This window comes from Condylostylus longicornis, unplaced genomic scaffold, assembly GCF_029603195.1.
Source record: "Condylostylus longicornis isolate FDR11 unplaced genomic scaffold, ASM2960319v2 ptg000044l, whole genome shotgun sequence".
NCBI lineage: Eukaryota > Metazoa > Arthropoda > Insecta > Diptera > Dolichopodidae > Condylostylus > Condylostylus longicornis.
Genome location: NW_026578013.1, coordinates 2,339,232 through 2,362,670, shown reverse-complemented (window position 1 = coordinate 2,362,670; position 23,439 = coordinate 2,339,232). Strand labels below are relative to the sequence as shown.

The 23,439-nt window shown below is 25.1% G+C and overlaps 1 protein-coding gene across 4 annotated transcripts in view; it reads right to left on the bottom strand.

The window, feature by feature from the left end:
• Positions 1-23,439, bottom strand: part of LOC129610481 (unconventional myosin IC) — a 69,469-nt gene that overhangs the window by 1,113 nt on the left and 44,917 nt on the right. For 2 of the 4 annotated variants that reach the window (XM_055523091.1, XM_055523090.1), the window contains exons 2-8: positions 3,291-3,438; positions 3,104-3,219; positions 2,969-3,039; positions 2,103-2,494; positions 1,810-2,016; positions 766-1,733; positions 50-699 (exon numbers count right to left, since the gene is read on the bottom strand). In XM_055523091.1, the coding sequence (XP_055379066.1) occupies positions 50-699; positions 766-1,733; positions 1,810-2,016; positions 2,103-2,494; positions 2,969-3,039; positions 3,104-3,219; positions 3,291-3,416 (2,530 nt within the window). In that variant the 5' untranslated portion in view covers positions 3,417-3,438. Of the gene's footprint in view, positions 1-49; positions 700-765; positions 1,734-1,809; positions 2,017-2,102; positions 2,495-2,968; positions 3,040-3,103; positions 3,220-3,290; positions 3,439-13,193; positions 13,568-23,439 lie in introns of those variants that run through there. The other 2 variants (XM_055523089.1, XM_055523088.1) reach the window with 2 other exon arrangements.

The following is a 23,439-nucleotide window of genomic DNA, read 5'->3' as shown; positions in this document are numbered from 1 at the left end:
GACTTTTTTTTATATCATTATCAAAATAATAATTGTAAATATTTCGAACCTTTGAAAGTATCTTCAGACAAAACTTTCAATTCAAGCTGTTTTTTCTTTGGTTTACTCAATGCCAATCTATAAACACGTGACAAATGTAAACGATGCATTCTGTGTAAGTGTTTGGAAGCTTCTTGACAATGTGTTGGTGCTACTGGCCAGCTACGATCAAGTACTGTTTTCGGTAAACTACGTGAAAGACGCATTAACCACATACGTTTTGAATTAGCTATAAAAGCATCATTTAACCCATTTGGAGGATCATTTCTTGTTGTGAAACCTTTAATGAAATCACGTATTTTTCTTACTGCAACACGTCTACGTTTGAGTTCTTGAATGGCTAAATAACGACGGCAATATGTCTGAACAGCAATTACATTGGCACGGAATTTTTGATACCAAATTCTTTGTTGACGTCCCTTCCAGCGTGACTGAATTATAGTAGCCAAATCGTGTTTCTTAGCTTGGAATGCATCTTCAGTATCAAATAAAGTTTTAGGAAACCGAATGAAAATTTTTGTTTTTCCCATACGATAATCGTCACTGTTATATTTCAAAGCATGTGCCAATATTTGGACTCCATCTTTTGATGAGCCCATATAATGGGGCCATGTTTCTTTACTAAGGCATTTGTAACGTTGCAAAAACATATCGTAAGTCCTACAATACAAAAAAATGAATTACAATAGAAAATTAAAAGTATGATTGCTAGATCAAAGTATTTACCTTCGGTAAGCGAAACCAGCTCTTCGTACCCTTAAATTTTCCATTAAACCCAAATATTTAACTTGATGCAAAACTAAATCATCTTTAAACACGCCAGGTGTTTGTAAATCATTAGGCTTAATACAACGAATATATGATGGCTCTTTGCACATCAATATTTCCATTAAATTATTCAAAGAATTTCTAAATTGTGTAACAGCAGTTTCTGGTCTCTTTTTGCTATTCAATTCCTTGCTACCAAAACAATCATTTATAATCTTATGCTTGGAATTTATCATTGTTTCTTTCAAATCTCTAAATAGCAAATCATTATTTTTATCCAAAAATCCAGCACTATTATAAGTAACATCGCCAGCATAATGAACTAAACGAAAATCTTCTCTACTCATCGTTTTTTGAATAGCTGTACTGGCTTTCTGGTGTGATATAAAATGAGGATGATCACCCAAACAATCATTTAATTTTGAAAGGAAAGTTTTATCTGTTGGATCACCTGGCCTTAAACACTCTTCATCCAAAATCGATATTATACCTTTGTGTTTCTCTTCAATCAAATTACAAATAACTTTATTATCAAAATATTCTACTGGAATCCATTCAATTCCTTCTCTTTCATATTCTTCTTGTTCGGATCTTAATGTTAATTCAATAAAAAGTTGTTGAAGTTTTTCATTACAAAAATTGATACAGAATTGTTCAAAGCTATTACGTTGAAAAATTTCAAATCCATAAATATCTAAAATACCCATAACATTTGAAAATTTTCCTTTTGGATCATGAGATTTAAGTGATTTATTGATGCGTTCGACAAGCCATGAAAATAGACGATCATAAACAGCTTTAGCTAAAGCATCACGAGCATAAATTGCCATTTCTTGATTTAAAGGTGAAGTTACAACATCTCCACGTGCATCAATTGTTCTATGTGTAAGAGCAGCTGATAATTCTTCTTTACTGCAATTTAACAACTAAAAATAGAGAAATAAATGAAGAAATTAAACTCTGATTTCATATTCTTTAAATTACACTTAATTTAATACTAACCTCAGCAGTAGTTGCAACACAGTCTGGTGTTGTTACTTTGGCTTTACCTTCAACATTAGTAAATTGTACATTACCAAGATGTAAAACACTAGCAACAATACTAAATATATCTTTTTGTTCTTCCTCTTCAAAATCAATAATATCCATTGCTTTTTTAATCATTTTAAAATTTCCATTATCATTAATACTTGGCACATTTCCTTTTGCCTTATTTATTTAAAAATTTAAGAAAAAAAATTTCCATATTAATTTCGTATGTAACAAAACTATTTCAAATTTTCAAATCAACTTACTCCATCAGTTAAATAATTATATTTCTCAAATTTTCTTTCCAATTTCAATTCTCTAATCAAATCATCATTTGCACCAGCAAGCAATTGATAGAAAATATGAAAGTTTCTTTCACCAGACGTTTGATTAACAACTCTAGATTTTTCCAATAAATAATTTAAAATATCACCACCCAATGGAGCACCAGTAAAATCAAATGTTACATCCATATATTTACCAAATCTTGAACTATTATCATTACGATTTGTTTTAGCATTACCAAATGCTTCTAATACCGGATTACTTTGAACAAGTTTATCTTTAACAACTTCTAAAGTAGCTTGATGATTTGAAGCTGCTGCTATATATTGAAGAACTTTTTTAGATGCTTCAGTTTTACCAGAACCACTTTCACCTACAATGAAAACAAATATATTAGTATAATTTCGAATAAATAGTAAGAGCTCATATAAATGTTATTCAAGAAAATGTCAATTTTATATGACAATGAAGATTGTAAAGTAATTTTTAATGATCCGAAATTTAGAAATTAAAAATTTTCAAAAATTATTTTATATTTTAATATTTTTATAACTTTTTAAAGAAGGATTAATTGAAAATCATGAGTCAATCATGAATTAATTTTATAATAATTTCTAGAAAATTTAGAATATTTAGAGTTTAAACTTAGTATAGATTTACAGACAATTTAGCTTGGAGCTCTATCTGATACAACTAAAATTTAATTCTTAATTGCTTATTTAAATTCCGGAATGGGCCAAGCTTCTATACTTTTATTTTTAATCAACGGTACCGAGCTTTATGTACAGAAACTTTTGTTCCTTATTATTCGTACACGAAAATCTGCAAAACATTAAAGTGTAATCACCTGAAATTAATATACATTGGCCTCTATTCTCTTCCATTAATGATCTATAAGCATTTTCGCTGATTGCAAATCTAAAACAAATTCAAAACATAAATTACATATACAATTAAATTAATATATTTTAAATGTACTTACATGTGTGGTGGCACCTCAAAAAAATGTTTTCTAGCATATTCTTTAATATGCTGTTCTGTATAAATTGGAAGTTCTTTATATGGATTAACTGATATCAATACTTGACCAATATAAGTCTAAAAAATTTCGAATTTAATTAATTAATTTATTGATCCAATGTTATCTAAAATATTATTTAGACACTTACATAAATTAAATTCTCATTAAATCTCTTTTTAAGATTATCAATGAAAGCATCTTCACTTTGATAATTTTCAAGTAGAACAAAATCTTGAACACCCACTCGATCACGATCGTGTAGTCCCCGTTCCATACTTAATTGTGATGGAATCCAGCTATAACAAAAAAAGAAATTAATAAAATTTTTAAAAATTGCATAATTGAAATAAGATTTTTAATAATTGGAAAATTTTTCGTATAAGCTAGAAATTGCTATTTCAGTTAAAAAAGATGAAAAATTACGAAAGAAAATTGGAAAAAATTTTGTTTTCCATCGTACTTTTCTTTAAATTTTCATTTCCTTAATAAAAAATTACAAAATGAAAATTGAATTGAAAAAAAATTTCATATTCACGCTTGTAGATTAAATTCATTTTATCTATGGTCAATTCTATAAACACACGTAAAAGGTGATACTAGTAAGTAAATTATAAAAAAATATTGAGGAATGTTGAATTTCTATACAACATGGTAGTATTTACATGCGTTACTCTCAATTTTAAATTCTTTTGAATGAATTATGGTAGGATTTGCAATATTAAATCGAAGATTATTTAAAGTTTATGTCCAATTTTGATTGAGTAATCGCGTAGACGATAGACGAACTAAAATAGATTGTCTATAATCTATTATACGATAATATCGAATTGGGATCACATTCAAAATGCAATTATTGAGTTGTATAAGTAAAAAAAAAAATTATTCACAATATTTTTGCAGATATTAAAATGAAAATGCTAAAATAAGATAATCGAATTTACAGAGCCACAATCAGTGTTCCCAATCTATTGAAATTCGTGAAATTTATACGCAACAATTTATACAATAGCGAATTTCAACTCTGAAAGAATTTTAAGAAATCTCTGCTATTAACAATTTGCTGATTTCTTTCTTAACTAATGGTACGTAGCTTATGGCGTATTAGCAATCAAAATTAGCTAATTTTTTTAGAACGAAAAGAAGCCAATCAACCGAAAAACGCATTCAAATTTTGACTAAATCGCACTTAAATGAAAAAAAATTTTAATCTTTTAAGTAAAGTTATATAAATTACTGGTTTATTGTTTCTCAAGCAACCTGAGTATTTTTGTATAAATATTATAAGTATATAAAATTAAAAGCGTATTATGCTAACAGTTTGTCTGAACAGCCTTAAGTTTTGTTATCCAGGCCTAAGACTAATTGTTAATCCAGCACTGTTTTCATGGGTGCACGCGTTGATAGCGATTATACGGGAATAACAGAAATCCAAATGTTTTCATAGATAATCGAACAGAGGAAATTTTTCAATAATCTATTTCTATGATTGATTTTATTTCTTCCATTTATAAGAGATGGATATCCGTCATAACCATATAGACTTTAATATTTACAAGCTGAACTGATTTTCATTAAGCGATTATTTTTGAATTTCAAAATTTATTTGATAATTTTGTAATAATTTCAATTTTTAACATTATCAACAATCCTAATGTGATGTTCATGTTCATTATTGACTAACATACAAGTAATATTACGCATTATGAAGAAATTCAAGCTTCCGTCTATAAGTATACAAAAATTCCAATTTTCTCTTTTTGGTTTTCTTTTTTAGTGTTAGCTTATCACATGAAGTCTTGAATAATAAGTCATAGCTAAAAATAGAAATTTAAAATATTTTCGCGCAAATCAAGCTTTTTTTTTTTGAAGGAAAATAACGTCAGTTAATTTCAATCCTGCTTTAACAACAAAATTTGTTAAGGTTGTGAGTTTTTAAATTTTGTATGTTTTAACTAAAAATTTTAAAATCTTAAAAGGAAAGTCTCATTTTTTGAAAAATATCCATTCTATTTTGTCGATAGAAATGAATTTGTTCATAAATTTATCGATTTGCAAAGAGTTGAAGTTATAACAGGGAATCAGGATTTCCAGATCTGACGTAATTAACTAAAACTGGAAAAATTCGTATTCCACAGGCATATTATATTTAAACGCACACACATGTATGATCACATGCAATTAAGTAATCAAACGGTTTATAATTTCTTTAAGCCGATTGCAATTTTTAGTTAACACAATCGATTTGAATTGACGCAATAGTTTAGTTTCTTAAATGTGCATGTAACGATTTTATTATCAAGCTGTAATTGAAAACTAAAAACTGTATGTACCTGTTTAAACCGTATATAACTTACTTTTTAAGGTTATGTTTGTTAATTATTCATGCACAAAAATCGGGTAATTAATATATCCTTTTTATATAAATTTGCATTTTTCATTTGACAACCCAAATGGTATGTTAACATTCACGTGATCTGTGTTTGGCTGTATGTAGTTTCATGTTTAAAATATATGGTTAACAAAAATCTACGGTTAATTATTGTAGAACATTTTCCTTGCTGTAACTTCAAAAAATTAAAATTCATCAAACTTTATTGAGAGAATTTCACAATTTTAAGACCAAATAGACAGAAGTTAGCAAGAGTTTCTGAAGCATTTTGAATATAACAGTTGCTTACGAACAGAAGTACAATATTAAGCTATATACATATATACATATATTAGTTTTCAATCTAATCGTTTCAAATTGATATTGGATACTAAACTAAGTTCGTGTATACCCTGCATTATTTGTGTTTTTGACTTATTCTCTCCAACTGACTTCAATTAAGTATTAATTTTTCTTTGAAATTTTTGGCAATTGATAAAACTTTAAAATGACTTTGAAAATTAAAAAAAATTTTTTTTTTAATCTTTTTATTAAAAGCCTTTTTTTCATTTTCATTTTAGCATTCCAACTACTTAGTAATAAATAAGTTGGGTTTTTTTATCAAAATTAAGTTATCGTAAAATTGAACTTGTTTTTTATTTTTCTAAATGAGTTCAAGTACAAATAAAGAGAAATACGATATACAGGGTGAGCCTGTAACGTGCTATAATTTCTCGGGAGCGAAGAGATAGAAAAATTTTATAAAAAAATGCGTTCCTGGAAGGGAGGGAAGGGAGGGTCTTAGGGGGTAAATAAAATTTTCCCATCTTTCTGTTCCCGAAAATTTATACCACTTTACAGATTGACCCTGTACAGAACGAATAAAGAATAAAAATTAAGCAATATTTAAGGAACATTCTTGTATACATTAAGGATTAGATGCCGGGACAATGTTTTCCATATTAAATGTCTGAATTTAAGGGTTGGTAATGAAAAAATTTTCATAATGTTTTCATTAGAAGAATTTAAAACATTTGTATTATAGATTACCATTAACTAAAGAACTATATTTTCCAATTTTTTGACAAAATGAGCTTAAGAAAAATCGCAATTTTCTTTGTGATTATCAAATATGTAGGCGTTTGATTCTAAATTTTGCCTCATTTCAGATTTAATTTCAATCATGTTCCAATTTATTTATAACCAGCTGATTATTGCATAACATTTATAACTTCATATAAATATATCGAAATTAGTAATTATAATTTATTTAGAAAAATTCTTGTGATTGCTAGTCACATTCTTCAAATATAAACAAACATTCCTAAACACTTTTACTGTTTTTATTTCTTCTTTAAATTTAAGGTTAAAATTGATTTTTCTATTGATTTTTTTTTATAAAAGTTTGTATGTAATCTATATTTTATTATCATCGCTAACTTTATCGCGTGTTTAAAATATTTACTTTTTGATAACTTATCAAAAGTAAAATCGTTTCATTATCAATACATCATATGAGTAGTAATAAATGAGAACCAAATTATGATTAGTGTTTGTATGTGTGTGACTGATTTACGTAAAACTATTATTACTAGTTTACTCATATTATACTAGTAAATATAATTGAGTAAAACAATGGCATAACATTATTGTGTTGATGTCTTTATTCGCACACTAATTTATTCATTTCCCATCCGAGTCCATCTTAATACAAAAAAAGGTCAATATTTAAGAGATTTTAAGTATATAGCAAAAATTTGAAGATACAGTTGTCAGCTTACGATATAAATTTGGGCCAGTTGCAATAGATTAAAAATTTTTTGAAAATTTATTACAAGTGCAATATTTCAAACGCAAAAACCTTGCAAGTGGAAAAAATTTTTACAGTTCAAGATTTTGTCAATTTGTGTACGAGCCTAAATACTAAAATCCATTCGATTTGTTTTGAACTTTCAAACACATAGTCTTACATTGAATTTCTTATATTAATTGTAAGACAACAAGGCTCTATCGCAATTTAAAAATAATTGGAATCTCATCAAAAACTATTAATATATTTCATAAAAAATTAGTTTTAGATTTTTTCCTGTACTTGCGTGTAAATTCCATATTTTTTTATACCCTTATAAACGTACGAAAACATTAACGTACGTAACGCAAGTAAAGTAAGGGTATCATAAATTTGTCATTCGTGTTCAATTTGACACACATGCAATCACAAGTGTTTAAATATGTTTTTGATTAGCATAGATAACGGAGTCGATTTAGTCGTATCTGCCCGTCCGTGTTATACAATCTCCAAAATAATTTGACCCTTTCTTAGAAATTGTTAAAACAAAAGCATACATAAACAGATACGGTAATGTGGCAATTATTTTTGATAAAAGTGAATAAGATTTTATAATGTCTACGGCATCTTACGGCAACCACTATTTTTAATGGTTACCGTAAGATGCCTGTACTCATTTAATAACCTCTTTACTTGAAGGACTTTTAATAAAGCAACTTTTTAACAGATTTAAGAAATTTAAAAATTCAAGAGCACATAAAAGTGAATTTGATGCAATGCAATTAATTTTCTTTTGAAAAATTTACATACTTATCTTCATACCTTGTTAGTTTTGCATGCATACGGAAGTTGTAAACGTAACTACGTGTAATAAAAGTTAAAATTATTATTATTTTTTATGTTCACAAATCATAACTTGCTTTCTATTGTGTCATTAAAAAACAAATTAATTCTATATCGTTATTTTTATTACATTTTTGTTATTTTTGTAAAGAAAAAAAATCCACATAACAAAATTTTCCATTTTTTTGATTAAATTATTGTTTTTTATGAGTTTTAGGTAGCTACATAAATACATACATACATAAAAAATCTGATGTGGTCAGTGTAAAACCAAACGCAATGTGTATTGCCTGGTTTATCGAAAATGTTGCACAACATTATAAAAACAATCTTTAAACTTTTCTTGCAAATTTTAAAGACGTTAATAAGCTATTAGTTAACATACTTAGAAAAACGTGAATTTGTTTCTTAGTAGAGATCCACTTTATGTCATTTTAATTTCCTGAAAAATTTAACTGCACAGACAGACTAAAAAGCAGGCAGAAACGCGAACAGACTGACAGACAGACGGACTAACACACAACTCAACAAACTAACAGACACACACACACACAGACTGACATACACACACAGACTAACAGACACACACACAGACCGACAGATAGCAATGAGACAGATCGACAGATATCTCTTTAAAAAATGGTGTAATTACGATTTCTTAGCATGGAGAAACTTATTTCCGCCGAAAACTCGGCATACGAAATTTGGTGGCATCACATAACCTCTCATATTTAATACCATTTCTTAATACCATTTTACTTTTGTTTCTAAAGGCATACTTAATCAATGAAGTTGCAATTAAATTCTTTGATATTAACGTAAGTGAAGGTAAAAATTAAAAAAAAAAAGTTAAGAGGAAAATTTACGTAATCGCCCCAAATAATAAGGGGAATTTTTAAAATTTCAATTTGCAAAATTGAATTAGATTTTTTTTTTTTAATTGCAAAATATAAAACTCACATAACCACACATGAGACTATAAATTCAGATAAGAAATTATTGTTCTTGCTAAGAACACCGATTAGACTTTCTTTTAAAACATTTAGCGAATGTTATCTTAAAACGCATTCATAAAATTTATTGGGAACTTGATATGATATCATTGAAAACTAAATTAAAATTTTGTGTTTTTGGTAAAATTTTCAAGGATTTTCTTAATTATATTTTGGAAATCTAATTGAGATAGCAAAAGAAACGGAAATGTGCATAGAATTTACTTATATTTTAATTAATAATTCATTTAAGTACTTTTAGAATTAACTGTTATAGAAAACGTACAATGTTATCAGAAGATATACAGTAAGTGATAGCTTTCTAATAATTTTGTCATCTTCTACAGAATATTATGTTACAGCTTATTAAGCACACATAAATCTTAGCACAAATGATTAACAACATCTTATAGTGTAATAGTTACCAAAAAAAATATAATTGTTTTTGTACCCAGTCCCCATAAGATAAAACTTTTTTAACTTTAAATAATATTTTTCAAAAATAAAAGTGTGTACGCAAAATTTGCATCACCACAACCTGTTGTTGAAAAATTCGGTTATAGAGGAATTTGTTTATTGCTGCTGGAAGGAACTAGAACAAAATTTGAAATATTTAACTATACGAGTACAGTTTGTCTTCAAATTGTTGTTATACATTCATTCTCAACATGCCTGAGTTTTGAAAACCTAACCTTTCCTTTCTCTCTTTCCTTCACTGAGATATGCTTCAATTTCAAATATATGTAAATAAATCTTATCGAAACATTTATTAGTTTTTACTGATAAATCAATAAGAACTTAATAGTTTTTACCTTCATAATCACTATCATCAAACAAATACAATTACAACAATTGTAAAATATTAAACGTTTTGTTAAAATTGCAAAATTTATCTGTTAAAATGAATAAATAATTAAAGTATAATTTTTCAATTATAATTTCTAACTATAAAATTTTTAAATAAAAAATAAATTTTTATTAAGAGTAATAAAAGCAAAATAATAAATTAATTAAATATAAAAGTTTTTTTTTATAGCTAGTAGTGGGCAATAGATTTGTCAATGATGGATGGCAACCAAAATGCTTTTGATGTCTTAAAAGCAAAAATCTACTCTATGAAGATGTCGTAAAACCCAAGATGTATTCGAAAGTGAAATTAAATATTTGAATTTAAGCACTGAGTTAATATAAAAGGAGAGAATTACAACCGGATTGCATTTAAGAAAAATCAGTTTTATTGACTACCATACATACAATACGAGCCCAGGAAGGAGTTATTGAAATACAAAACGTTCTATTTATTAAAGTATTTTCTCCGAGAGTTCTTAATTTTGAGCAAAATCTAATGTTGCTGAAACAATCTTTGAAGCAAATAAGAGCAAAAAAGTGAAATTTATGCCATGAGTACTAGAAAGATTCCGCAGTATTTTCAGATATCCAAAAAAATCTCACTAAAAAAATTTCTCTTAAAAAAATTTTTATGCTGTTCAAGACAGTGAAACAAAATTATATGAAATAAAACACAAAATATAAATAATATTATTATAATAAAAAAAAAAATTTCAAAACTAGAAGGAGACCGCTACACAAGCAGGTTTATTTGTTTGCGTAGCGGTGTTGGTTGTGGTCCCCACTAGTAAAAAAAATGTTGAGAACAACAGGATTTCCATATAAAACGGTATTCATTTGCAAAATTCCTTAGCTACATCCGAATATTTTAGAAAGACATTCCTTTAAAAAGAGCTCTGTTATGGGCGAACAATTCAATAATTAAACAAATTCTAAGTGAAATTAATAATTTTTTGAAAAAATAATTTTCAATAACCAACTTGTTAACAAAATTATAGTTACAATTCAATTATACTTGTTCAGTTACGTGTTAAATTGAATGTCAAATCAAAATTAATTTTTGATTACATAATAAGTAATTAATAAATATATATATGTATGTACTTATGTATACATAGAAATTTTGTATTTATTTTAATAACTTTAATAAATTTTATTTTTAATTATTTAATATTATGTTTTTTTTATTTTATTTTATTTGTTTCACTCAAAGATAACTTTGTATCAAACAATAAATTTTATAAAGAAAAAGACATAATAACTTCAGACTTTATCAGTGGTGCAAATATTTTTATCAAATTGTATTGATAATGACGATTACTTTTATACTATTTTTTTTCGCTAAATTACTATAAGTACTATTAGTGTAGAGAAAATAAAATTTATTATCATGCCAATTTATTATTCCCTTTTAATTATATAAATTTAATAAATTTAATGATTATAGATCATAAAATATCAAAAAAAAAAATTAATTTTCATTAGAAAATAAAATTAATTTTTTGGAAAAATCACGGAAATTGTAATTATGTAATTGTTATTTTCTGAGTTTTACTTGCTAACTGTTTACAATAGCTTTGATGAAGACTCAAATTACTTTTTTAGGTAATTATTATTAATAAATATTGTGTACTCTGTCATAATTTTGCTTGATTTACAAAAAATATTATTTTTGGTTGTTTGTTAATAAAATTAAATACACAAATTATTATTTAATGTTAAGCATTCTGCAACACTGAAGAGAATTTAGGCAATAATTTAATTACATACTCGTATGTACATATACCGCAGGCAAGAATGGAACTTATTCATATTATTAACGTTCCTTTAATTATGGAAGAGCTCATTAATTTCTTCTACTTAATTATTGTATTTTTTCATAATAATCATAATTTCAATTCACACAAAATTTAGAATTAAAATTTTGAACACTTGATAACAAAATAAATTCAGGATGCGGTCAGGGTCATTATCGGTCACAAAAAAAAAAAAAAACAGCATTAATTGCAAATAATAAAATATTTTTTTTCTTTTTTTGTTTACTTTAACAACAATAAAATTTGTCAATCATCAATTAGTCATCATAAATGATTATTTACTTTATTTTAAATGTACCAAAAATTTTTAACAGCATGGCAATCGCATTCAGATGAACGAATATCAAAAATTTCATTTATTAATTTGAATATGAAATTTTTCTTAGGAAAAAAATATTCAATAATTTGAAAAGATTTTAAATTTAAAATGAGCTATTGAATACGTTTGAGCAATTTATGAGAATAAGAAAAGATTTTTTTTCTCCAAAATTTTTAAGTTTATATTCCTAATAATTTTTAAACCAAAAATCTTTTACTCAATATTTAATTTATATTGACTGCACCATAAAATTTAAAATTCTATCAAATATCATTTACATATACATAAATATGTTCGTATTATGTGTTTATGTAGGTACTTGAAATTTAAAAAATAGCTTTTATCGTTTTACTTAAACAGCTTAGGCATAATTATAGCATTATAGATAATTTAATTTTTTTTTTATGGCGCCATATATACGAGAAGCATTTTACATTTAAAAATTTTAAATTTTGTACAAAAAAATATGATTATGAGAAAAATATATAAATGATTATATAAATATATAAATGTAGGTATATAGTTAATATTAGATAATTTCAGTATCATTAATACTATGGATTTACTAAAATTGGACACATTATTCATTTAGACAAGCTCACATTATAAATTTAGACAAGATATTCTTGAAAGAGCATCCACATTCTGCATCCATACCATGGCATTAAAATTACTAATAAGTACCTACTAAATTATTTAAATTTTGGATTGCGAATATGTTTAAATACTTAAACGCAATAATTATTAAATTTCGAAATTATAAGGATTCTAGATATACTTATTTTAAAAATCATTTAAATTAAAAGCACTTATATGTAAGGATTGATTAAATTATTAAAATTTCTAAGTTCCGTGAATATTTTATAACATAAAAAAGCTGCAATGAATTAACACTTAATTTAGAATTTCATTAAAACTAAAATTTCAAAAATCATACAATCACTAAATTTAATAAAGAATTTCTCAAACCAAAACACTTTAAAACGAATTAAAGAGAATAAAATGATAAGATTCTTATCAAACTCAATGATCTCATTCTCAAAACTTCGAAATTATTAATAAAAATAAATTTACCTTTCACCATTTTGATCTTCTTCATTATTATCCTTTATATTATCCGTCATTTTTCAAAAATTAAATTTTTTTTTTGGTTTAATTAATCACAATTATTTTTAGTATATCACAAATTTTGTTATCAATATCCCGCGAAAATAATTAGAGCTATAAATACAAAATTTAATTCTCGTTTTATTATGATTGTTTTTTTGTCTTTACGTGTAAGTATTCCTCATGTATCCATAAAATTATTCACAATATTTTAAACAACATTTACCGCTTTATTATGATATCAGTACCGTTATTGTTAAAAGGAAAATTACATATGAAATCAATCAAAAAGAAAAATAAATTTAAACTAACTGTTAATAATAAGTCATCATCATTTTGCGCCTATATTATTAACCATCAGCTGTTTCCTATTAGAAGAGCTCCATTTATAACTGTGCTTTGACTGACGAATTGATGAGAAAGAAAATACGTACATTATTATTTTGTTTGTTCAATTGTTCATTTAATATAAAGAGAATCATAAAGGATTGAGAGAAAGAGAGAAAAAAAAAGAGAAAAATTGAACTGTTGTTTTGTTTGTGTTTTGTTAACAGTTTTTTTTTTCTTGTTTTATATTTTTTGTGGTGCTGAGATTTTTCATATATGTAATACTTAACACAGTAAATTATCGCATTTAATTATCGCTCCAATTCAATGAAAATAACAAAAGAAAGAAAAATACTTGACTTGAGAGTGAATAATATAAATTTTGCTTTTTTTTTGCATACATGAACATCCATATGTACATGCATAACTGTGTAATTTTGTAAAAATAATATTATTATTATAAATATAAGGATGACATAATAGGAAAAAGAAAAATAAAAGAAGTTTAAGATTGTATCGGTTTCAGTGACTACTTTCAAAGAAACTTACAGTATCATGCGTTTGGTTTTGTTTTGAATAAAAATATGAAACTCAAATTTTATTTTCCTAAAGTCCAAGGACTCAGGCAGACATGCAAATACTTTATTGCCTGTGCCTATTTCATTAATTTACAATCAAGCTTGCACACAAACTGTTGTGTGATCACATGCAATTCTACAATCAAACAGTTTGTTATTTTTTATAAATTGATTGCAATTTTCAGTTAACGCACTCGATTTGAAATAACGCAATAGTCTAGTTGCTTAAAAGGGCACGCAACGATTTTGCAATCAAGCAGTAATTGCAAAATTAAAAATTGCATGTCTGCAATAGAAATAATTATAAATTAAAGTAATTATACATATGTATATGTACTTGCATTACATCCATAAGCCGGATTATAGTATAATAATAAATATCTCAATTTGAGAAAATGAGAGTGAAAATCTTGCAGAAATATAAATTTTGCCTGTATATATTCTAAAATTCCTTCATAATCCGTAGAAAATATTTTTTTTTAAATAATATTATCGCCACAGCACATACATATGTAATTCTTATAAATTAGCAATTTTTGTCAAGATATAGGCTGGCATCAATTCAAAAAACTTTAATTGAAATCTGCATTTTTAATTGATTTATCAAACATCTGCTTTGAATCAATATAGTTTTGATTGGAAAATAATAATGTACAGTACAAATAAATCAATTTACCTACATACATACATACACACATACATAATAATTTATTATATCATATAAGAAAGTGAGTTTTCGATTTTTTTTTATAATACCTATTAATGTAATTATGAATAACGTGTGAATTTTCATACTTTTATTTTATTATTATATACTTTACTTGCTCTAAGAATAAGTAGGTACTTTCCAAAACTGTTTTCTATAAAAAATATTAAATTTAAAATTACAGTATAATAGTTATAAGGACGCAGCCTCTATAATTTAAAAATAAAATATTTGTTATCAATAATAAAATAATAATCTACAATATTTTGTATATGTATGTATGTATTTGCATAATGCCGTATTGTATGTACGTTATTACAATAAAAATCTATAAAATTGTAATGTTCATAATGTGCAATGTATGTTCCTGTCTTCTTATTGTTTTTCTGTACTTACAAGGATAATATAGGTCAATTGACTATTTGCTGTTTTTTTCAACCTCATTTTGTTTTTCTTTTATTAAAATAAAAATTAATAATAATATTTTGATAAGAAAATATTTTCTATACTCAATAAATAAAATATAATTAAAAGTACCTACATTCGGAGACAATAAGAAAAATAAAAATAGAGATGATGATTAAACTAAAATTAAAATAATCTTTATTAGAATTTTAATTATTTAAAATATTAAAATATAATTTTATTGATTAACGATTTCCTTTCTCATATGCAAAATATGACTCAGAATTTTTGAATAGAACTTGTTGTGAGGAGGTTCAATGTTCTTATATTGAACAGTGAGATCAAATATTGCGTTATTTGCGGTTGGAGTTCTTATGCAAATTGTTGGGTTTTAGGTAAATTGGAACTGCTTTTTTTTTTTGTGTTTCGAGAAAAACTCATTTGAAAATACACACAATAATGTCAATTTACAGATACGTGCAAAATTTACAACGTTTTTTTTTTCGAAAATACTATACGTTAGAATATTCTGAATTCTTCTGAATTTTTCGGTATTTATTCTCTCAAAATTCTCAAAAAAGCAGTTTCGCGACTCTTCTATAATACCGACGATATGAATTATGTTATCAATATGTACATTTTACTCTAAATTTTTATCATATTATAATTTAATTGACTCATTGACGAATTATAAAATATCTACTTATACAAAATTCTCAATTTTCCTCTTTAAATTTCATTCTAATATTTAACACAATTTTTACACAGCAATTTTTATTGTTTTGTATTTTATAATCTTGTATTTACATACATATATTAATTATGTACAATACATACATATACGAGTATAAACATAGTTAACACATAATGTTCAGGAAAAATTCGTAAATGGTATAAAATTTTCTATCTTAAAAAATTATTATACCTCAATTTTTTCAATAAAAAATTTTCTTCCTTCTTTGAAATGGCAAGTGATGTCGCCTAAACATATGCAATATTTTTTTGTAAAAACTTTGCGAATATGGTAGAAAAATTTGGTATAAAATTTAACATACTTATACAATCTTTGAGTTATTCAAAAGAAATTTAAAACTGAAAATATACATATATACATATATGTACACATAATATGTAGGTATGTTGCTAACTAGTATTGAAATTTATAAATTATTATATATTTAAAATATGTGCTTTAAATCAATCTTAATAAATTGGTAATTTTTAATTACTTTAGTATCTTAAAACGCTCATTCGCCAAAAAACTTTTTCATTAAAAATTGAAAAAAAAATATACTTTAAAATAATTTTTAATTTTTCCTACAAATTTTTTACAAAAATTGATGCTAAAAATTCATTCTTTTAATTTTGTAGAGAAATTCGTAAAAAATTACTTGTTCAGAAAATTAATTAGACAATATTAAAGAAAAAGTCAATATTAATTACTTAATGTACATACTCACATACATATGTATGTATGCAATATAACAAATAAAATTTTTACAATGTTGAAATTAAAAATATTTTTAACATTATGATTTATCACCTTGCAATAAAGTGGTTTTATGAAAAGTTAAGCAACTTTAATAGAGAATGTCTTAAACCGCACCAACCATCAAATTAATGAAAGAAAGTTTAAAATTTTTTAATTACATATTTTGTTGCTAATGAAATACAAATTGTATTTATCATTACAAAATTTTTTAAAAAAGAAAACTATTATACTAATCTGTTAAGAAATATTTTGAAAATAACTTTAATATGATCATATAGCAATTATACGAATTATTTCCGAAAATATATTAAGGAAAACAATTAACAATAAATTGAAATTTATTAAAATTTAAGAATTTAAATACAAATGATCTAATTCATTCTTTATAATAGCAACAAATTTCCAATTGTTTTACTTAAATTTCATTGTGCAATGTGGATGAATCAACTCTTGGAATTTCATAAACATACATATACAAATGCATGTGTTTACATTTATTTTTATGCAGAACTTCATAAAATCGTTTCCGAACTACAAAGAGAAATTATAGATATACTCACTCATTCGCTTTCATTTGATTAAAACAATAATCAACGTAAAAAGATATTAAAAATTTTCAATCTAAACAAATTCATTTTTATGCACTTTGTTCCATAATTTAATTAACACATCCACTCATACAACATCAACTATAGAACCGCGTATTACATTTGATTTTATCATTTTATAGTTTCTACTTAAATGAAATCGATCAGTTTCACTGAAATCTATCTATATATTTAAATTGAAAGGAGCAAAAGGAAATAAACTTAATTCATAAATAGAAGAAATTTCTTAAATAATTTATGAATTTTCATAGGTACGTATGAAAATTTGGAAAAAATCATTAATTAAATTTATTAATTAAATTTCAAATTTTGCAAGCGTATTAAAATATTTGCGGTAAAAATATCATTCGGTGTAATTTTCTATTTATTATGCGGGTTTTCGTTTATTCAGTTCTAAAATAGTTCTAGCTTATAGTACGTTCGAAAATTCACACTAAATACACTCGATCGTTCAAGATCGTTCGGAAATTACTGGCTGCAATAAAGTGCGTTCGGAATCTGCAATAAATGAAATTCAATCTGCAATAAAGAAATGTTAAAAATGTAGCGCAGAGCTCTAGTATAAATTTTGTCGCTGCGTCATGAAATTCGTTTTTTTTTTTTTTTAAATTTAAAATTCAAAAGAAATTTTAAATTTCAAAATGGCAGATTCAGATATTGAAGGGTTATTAAAGTAAGTTTCCAATCTTGTTAAAATTTCCTTATTTTGCAGTGAACTGAGAGGCGAAAAGTTTTGAGTTGAAATTTCATAAACAACGTCATTTCTGTTATTTTCGAACGACTGATTATTTAGAAGTTTCAGAATTTGTAAACTACGTAAAGAAAAAAAAAACTTAGCTAAAGTTTTTGTATACTGTTTAACGCTACGATTTAGAAATTTAGTTCTAATGTAGAACTTTCAGCGCAGCGTTCATAAACGAAAAGCCCCTTATGTATATACATACGAGTATAAGACCGCCAATGGTAATATAATAATACAAATAAATAGCTAATAATAAAAACTTTTGAAAAATTTTTGGTTTATTTCACAATCCGAGAAAGACATACATATGTAGGTTAAAAATTAAATAAGTTGAGAAAGTGACGCAAAAAAAATGTAAATATTTCTTGCCCGTATAATGTTACTGGTATAAGTTAAAATTTGAATTAGATGTTTAACATGCGTAATTATGATAGGGTACACATTCAAGAAAGCACAATATTCTTATAAAAAAATTCCATTCTTGTCAAAATATAAAAAATGTAGGTTTGTGCTGTAGCATTTGGTACATGTTTTCAATTCAACAGGTGTGCACAAACCCTTATATAATTTATTCACCTAAAACACTTAATTTTCCCATTCTTTATCATTTATAATTTAGAAATTCTACTACATGGTTAAACTGTTATGCTTTTTTCTTTCTATTCTCTCCATATACTGTTTTTTATAATAAAGAACTTTCAATTATGTTCAGTGAAATTGTAATAGAACTATGGGTACCAACACATTTATGCTAATAGTTTTTTAATGTTGTACTTTAAAATGCTTAAAATTCATTGTACTTGTTGCACTTTTAATTCTTTAAAATTTTGCTCATATTTTTTTCCGTTTTTGCTTTTCTAATTGTTTGTCTAGTCAAACTGTTTTATTAAAATTTTTTATGTTAAAACCGGAAATTACCTACATATTCAAAATAATAAAAATTCATTGTATAGTTTGTGTATTTACCGGTAAATTACAAATAGTTTACTTCCATATTAAGTGCAACAAAATAATTTTGCGGTTTTATTTTTCACCTTTTTTACTTCTATTCCATTTTTACATTTTAAAATGGGGATCATTGACTATTTTTTTTTTGTTTTTTTTTTTTTTGGTCGTATTTTATTTGACATTAAGATATATTTAAATATATATATTGATAATAAGCAGTTAATTAAGAATATAATGTGACAAATGGGATGTTGATTAGTTTTTTATTATAGCATTAAAAATAAATTCATTAACGGCCTTTTCTATTTTAATTAGAACCAAAAATATTTGTTTAGTTTTAAATACAAGCAAACCCGAGATATTATGTCGGTTACCCGCATATAACAAAATCCAAATGATTCGCAAAATTTAAAATAAATGGCTTTTATGATTCGCGGAATACAATTATTTACATCATTTATAGAAAATTTTCCCTTATCACATAAAGCTATAGGAATAACCACAATGCAAAATTACCTTATAAAAATTAAAATTATAATTTTATGAATTGTTGCACAAATACTATAAAATAATTTAGATTTCAATAATAATTCTGCATTCTGCATTCTGTTCTGAATGAGATCACACACATTTTTAGAACACAATTTAATTTTTCTAATCTAAACAATATACGTTTGTGTACCTCAAATATGCATGTTATTATTTTTTTAATTCTTAAATATCCGGAAATTAATTTAAAAAAAAAATTTCAATTGTGATTATAAACGTTATCATTTCGAATAAAAGAAATAATATTTTTAGAGAGGACAATTTTTATTTCGTTAACATAGCTACATACATGTGTATTATACGTATCTACGCATTCATTGCCTATGCATCTTCTAAATACATACAATACATGTACTCGTATATGGACACTTCAGAATTTTAAACATACTTATTAATTTGCAATTTTTCAATTTTTTCATTTACATATTTTACACTTGATCCATTTTTATCTTTTTATTTTATCATTTTAATAAATAAATTATTTCACATGTATGTAATAGAGATTTTCATAAACGCAGTACAGAAAAATAATAACATAATGTAATATAACAGCAAGTATGACTGAAATGAGCTACTCGCAATAATATCACTATATTCTGACTAAATAAGAAATATTTATAAACAAATTGATTCTCAAAATTTTAACTACATGTCCATATACATATGTACTACATTTATAACTAACTACATTCATATACATATATGTACATGTATCGCGACATATTGTGTTTAAATGAAAACTCCTAATATTCCGGCGGGCTTTGTTTAAAAAAAAAAAGACAATAAAAGACAAACTTAGTATACTGCAACATGCTAGGTCTGCACATCATATACACAGAACTCCTTGTCTATAATTTAAGCATACGAATATCTGCCGTACGTAGATATGTATTTAGAAACTTAAAATAGCCAACAACATCTTATTCAAAGCCAAATCAAATAAGTTTATCAAAATGCTTTGTTTAATAACTTCAAAACTAAACCAGTCGCATTGATCGAATTTTGAAAGACAATAATTTAACCATACTATAAAGAACTTAAATTTGATGTGTTCTCCAAAAAAAAGACTCTTTAAATTGTCTAAGCAAATTTGGTTTTGAAGTTTTAATTTTTAACTTTTACTCTATAACATCGGAACTATTCACATTTACCAAATTGAATATTACATTTACCAACAGAATATAAAATAAACTGTAAAAAATTATGAATTACAAAATTTGAGCTTAGAAATTGTTTGCCTATAACCACAGACATTAAATAAAATAATATATGAGTGCTTTTTAATATAATATTAAAAGTAGCTATGGCATAATATGTATAGTCAAATAATTAATTGATAAAAAATATACGCCCGCAGAGAAAATGTACATGGTTGCACTTTTATGGGACAAAAATTAGGTATGTTAAATTGTTTCAAAAAAAAACTAAGTAAATGAATAGTTCAAAAAAATACCCTAACCAAAAATAGTGTACGCAAATTGTCTATATTACGTACATATTATGCAAATTTCGTAATTTATAAAGTACTTTTTGTTACCTCAACAAATTGATAATTTAAAGTATGAGTTCAACATTTAATCGCATATCATTTTTTGTTTGATTTCATTCCCCCAATGTCATTGATAGAAAGAATATATAAATATTATATTTCTATTATTTGTGTTTGAACTTTTTCCTATTGAAATTATAATTTTTGAATTTTTTTCAAATTTTCTATCATATAAAAGATTAAATACTGAAAAACCACCTACATACTTCAAAAATGATACCAATATCATTCGACAATCAAATTTCGAAATAAGATATGGTTAATGCTTAAACTCTAATGCATATACGTATATAGTACGTACATATGTCTTAGAGTAGTATGTACGTGTGTAAATTATATACATTGCTTATTATTGAAAGTTTATTCATTTTGGGCTTTTATTGTTTCGTTACGTTCCCTTCATCTTTATTAAGAAAATCAGAAAAATACGTAGATATAAACCCATATTGCATGTATATGTTTACTGTAGTTATGTAGTATTTACGTTGTATTTATGTAGTTAAACCGACTCAGATTATAATCGTGGACAATCAAAAGGCCATCACGAAATTTCATTGAATCCTAAAAGACAAATAAAACTATAATACTCAAATGAAAACAAAGATACTTTAGATGAAAACAAAGGCCCTATTTTTATGTAACGGTATAAGAGCTAACAAAAAAATAAACAAATAAAATACTCGCACGTTTTCTTCTATACAATATTGAAATTGTACAAAAGAAAGCATTAAAAATGTTATTAATCTACAAATTTAAATCTTTTTAAGAAACACGGTTGATTATGAGGCGATCCATTATATTCAAAAATTTTTTTTTACTCTTTTTTTTTTTTTTGGTAATTTACCTTTCTAAATTGTATAAAAGTTGGTATACCAGTTGATTTTTTCCTTTTCGGTTTTGTCTTGTAATTCAATTAAAGCATTGACGCAACGTACATAACAGTCTCACGACATAATGTTGTGATGATCTAGACCTCTAGTGTTGACATTAAAAACATTCTATATTTTTATTTACAAAAAATGTGTCAAATTGTCAAAACGTGTGAAAATAAGAATGAATTTATTAAATAGACTGTATGTCTATACCTACTTTTGTGAAAGTAAGTTATAGCAATTTAGAAAAATGTATTTAAAATGGGACATGAGAATGTGATAAAATTGTAGTCATTAATTTAATTAAAATACACATTGAGTGTATTTATGTGTTATACAAATTAACAGAATTGAATTAAGATCTTGCTTATTTGATAGTCTAAATCATAAATGAATAATTAAATTAATAAATAACTGGAAATTTTACTAAACTATTATGTATATTAAAATCTTTAAATCTTATATTAAATTTTCCTACATGAATTTTTTTTTCTATACATTAGAGCACTTAATGGAAGAGGAAACGTATTATTGTAGTTTTTTTAGTATACAACCTATTTCAGAATAATAATAGAAAGTCGAAAGTTTTTTAATTCTCGGTTTTAACTTGAATTAACTCGGTAGTAACTTGAATACTAGCCATGAAATCTAAAGTAAATTTTGCATCTCTTACAATCCTTAAAAGTTACGCAAAAACCGCTGTGAATTAGAAGCTAAAATTTGAATACGTAAGCAGTCGTAAGGTATGTAAGCAATCGAAATTTAAAATCATTTTTGTTCATACAATTAAATACTTTCATTCATTATTATCAATTTTATTTTCCTTCTTCACTCCTATGAGGAGCATAGGGCTAGTGCATGATATCATGTCTTAGTTTCTATAGTCATAGAGAGTTAGCTAGGTAGGTGACTAGCCTTATTATTATCAATAGCTTATTGAAATCCATAATATTTCATATAACAAATGTGTATTTTCCTAAAATACCCTGACATAAGCTGTATCTGCTAAATAATAAATAGCACGGTGATACCGCAATTTTGAAATTCAAAAAATCTTATGCTCAAAAAATAAATACCTTTTGTGATTTTCATCTATTTTAACTTTCTTTTTACCAAAAATTTTTCTAAACCATTCACAGATTTTGTTCATCATCATTTTATCAATATACATTATGTAATTACGAGTATAATTGGACAATCCACAAAATTTCTTGCATAATATTAAATTAAAGATATTCAAAAATTTTATTAATGTTATTTGCATATCATCTTGCACCAATCAATTTTCCTTAACTGTGATCAAAATTTGCTTTTTTGTTCTAATATTCACTGCTATTCAATATTGCATTAATACAATAAATAATTAAATTAAATAATTAAAGGGCTTCAATTTGAAATTACAATATTCAGAAATAATTTTATAATTTTCAAAAAATA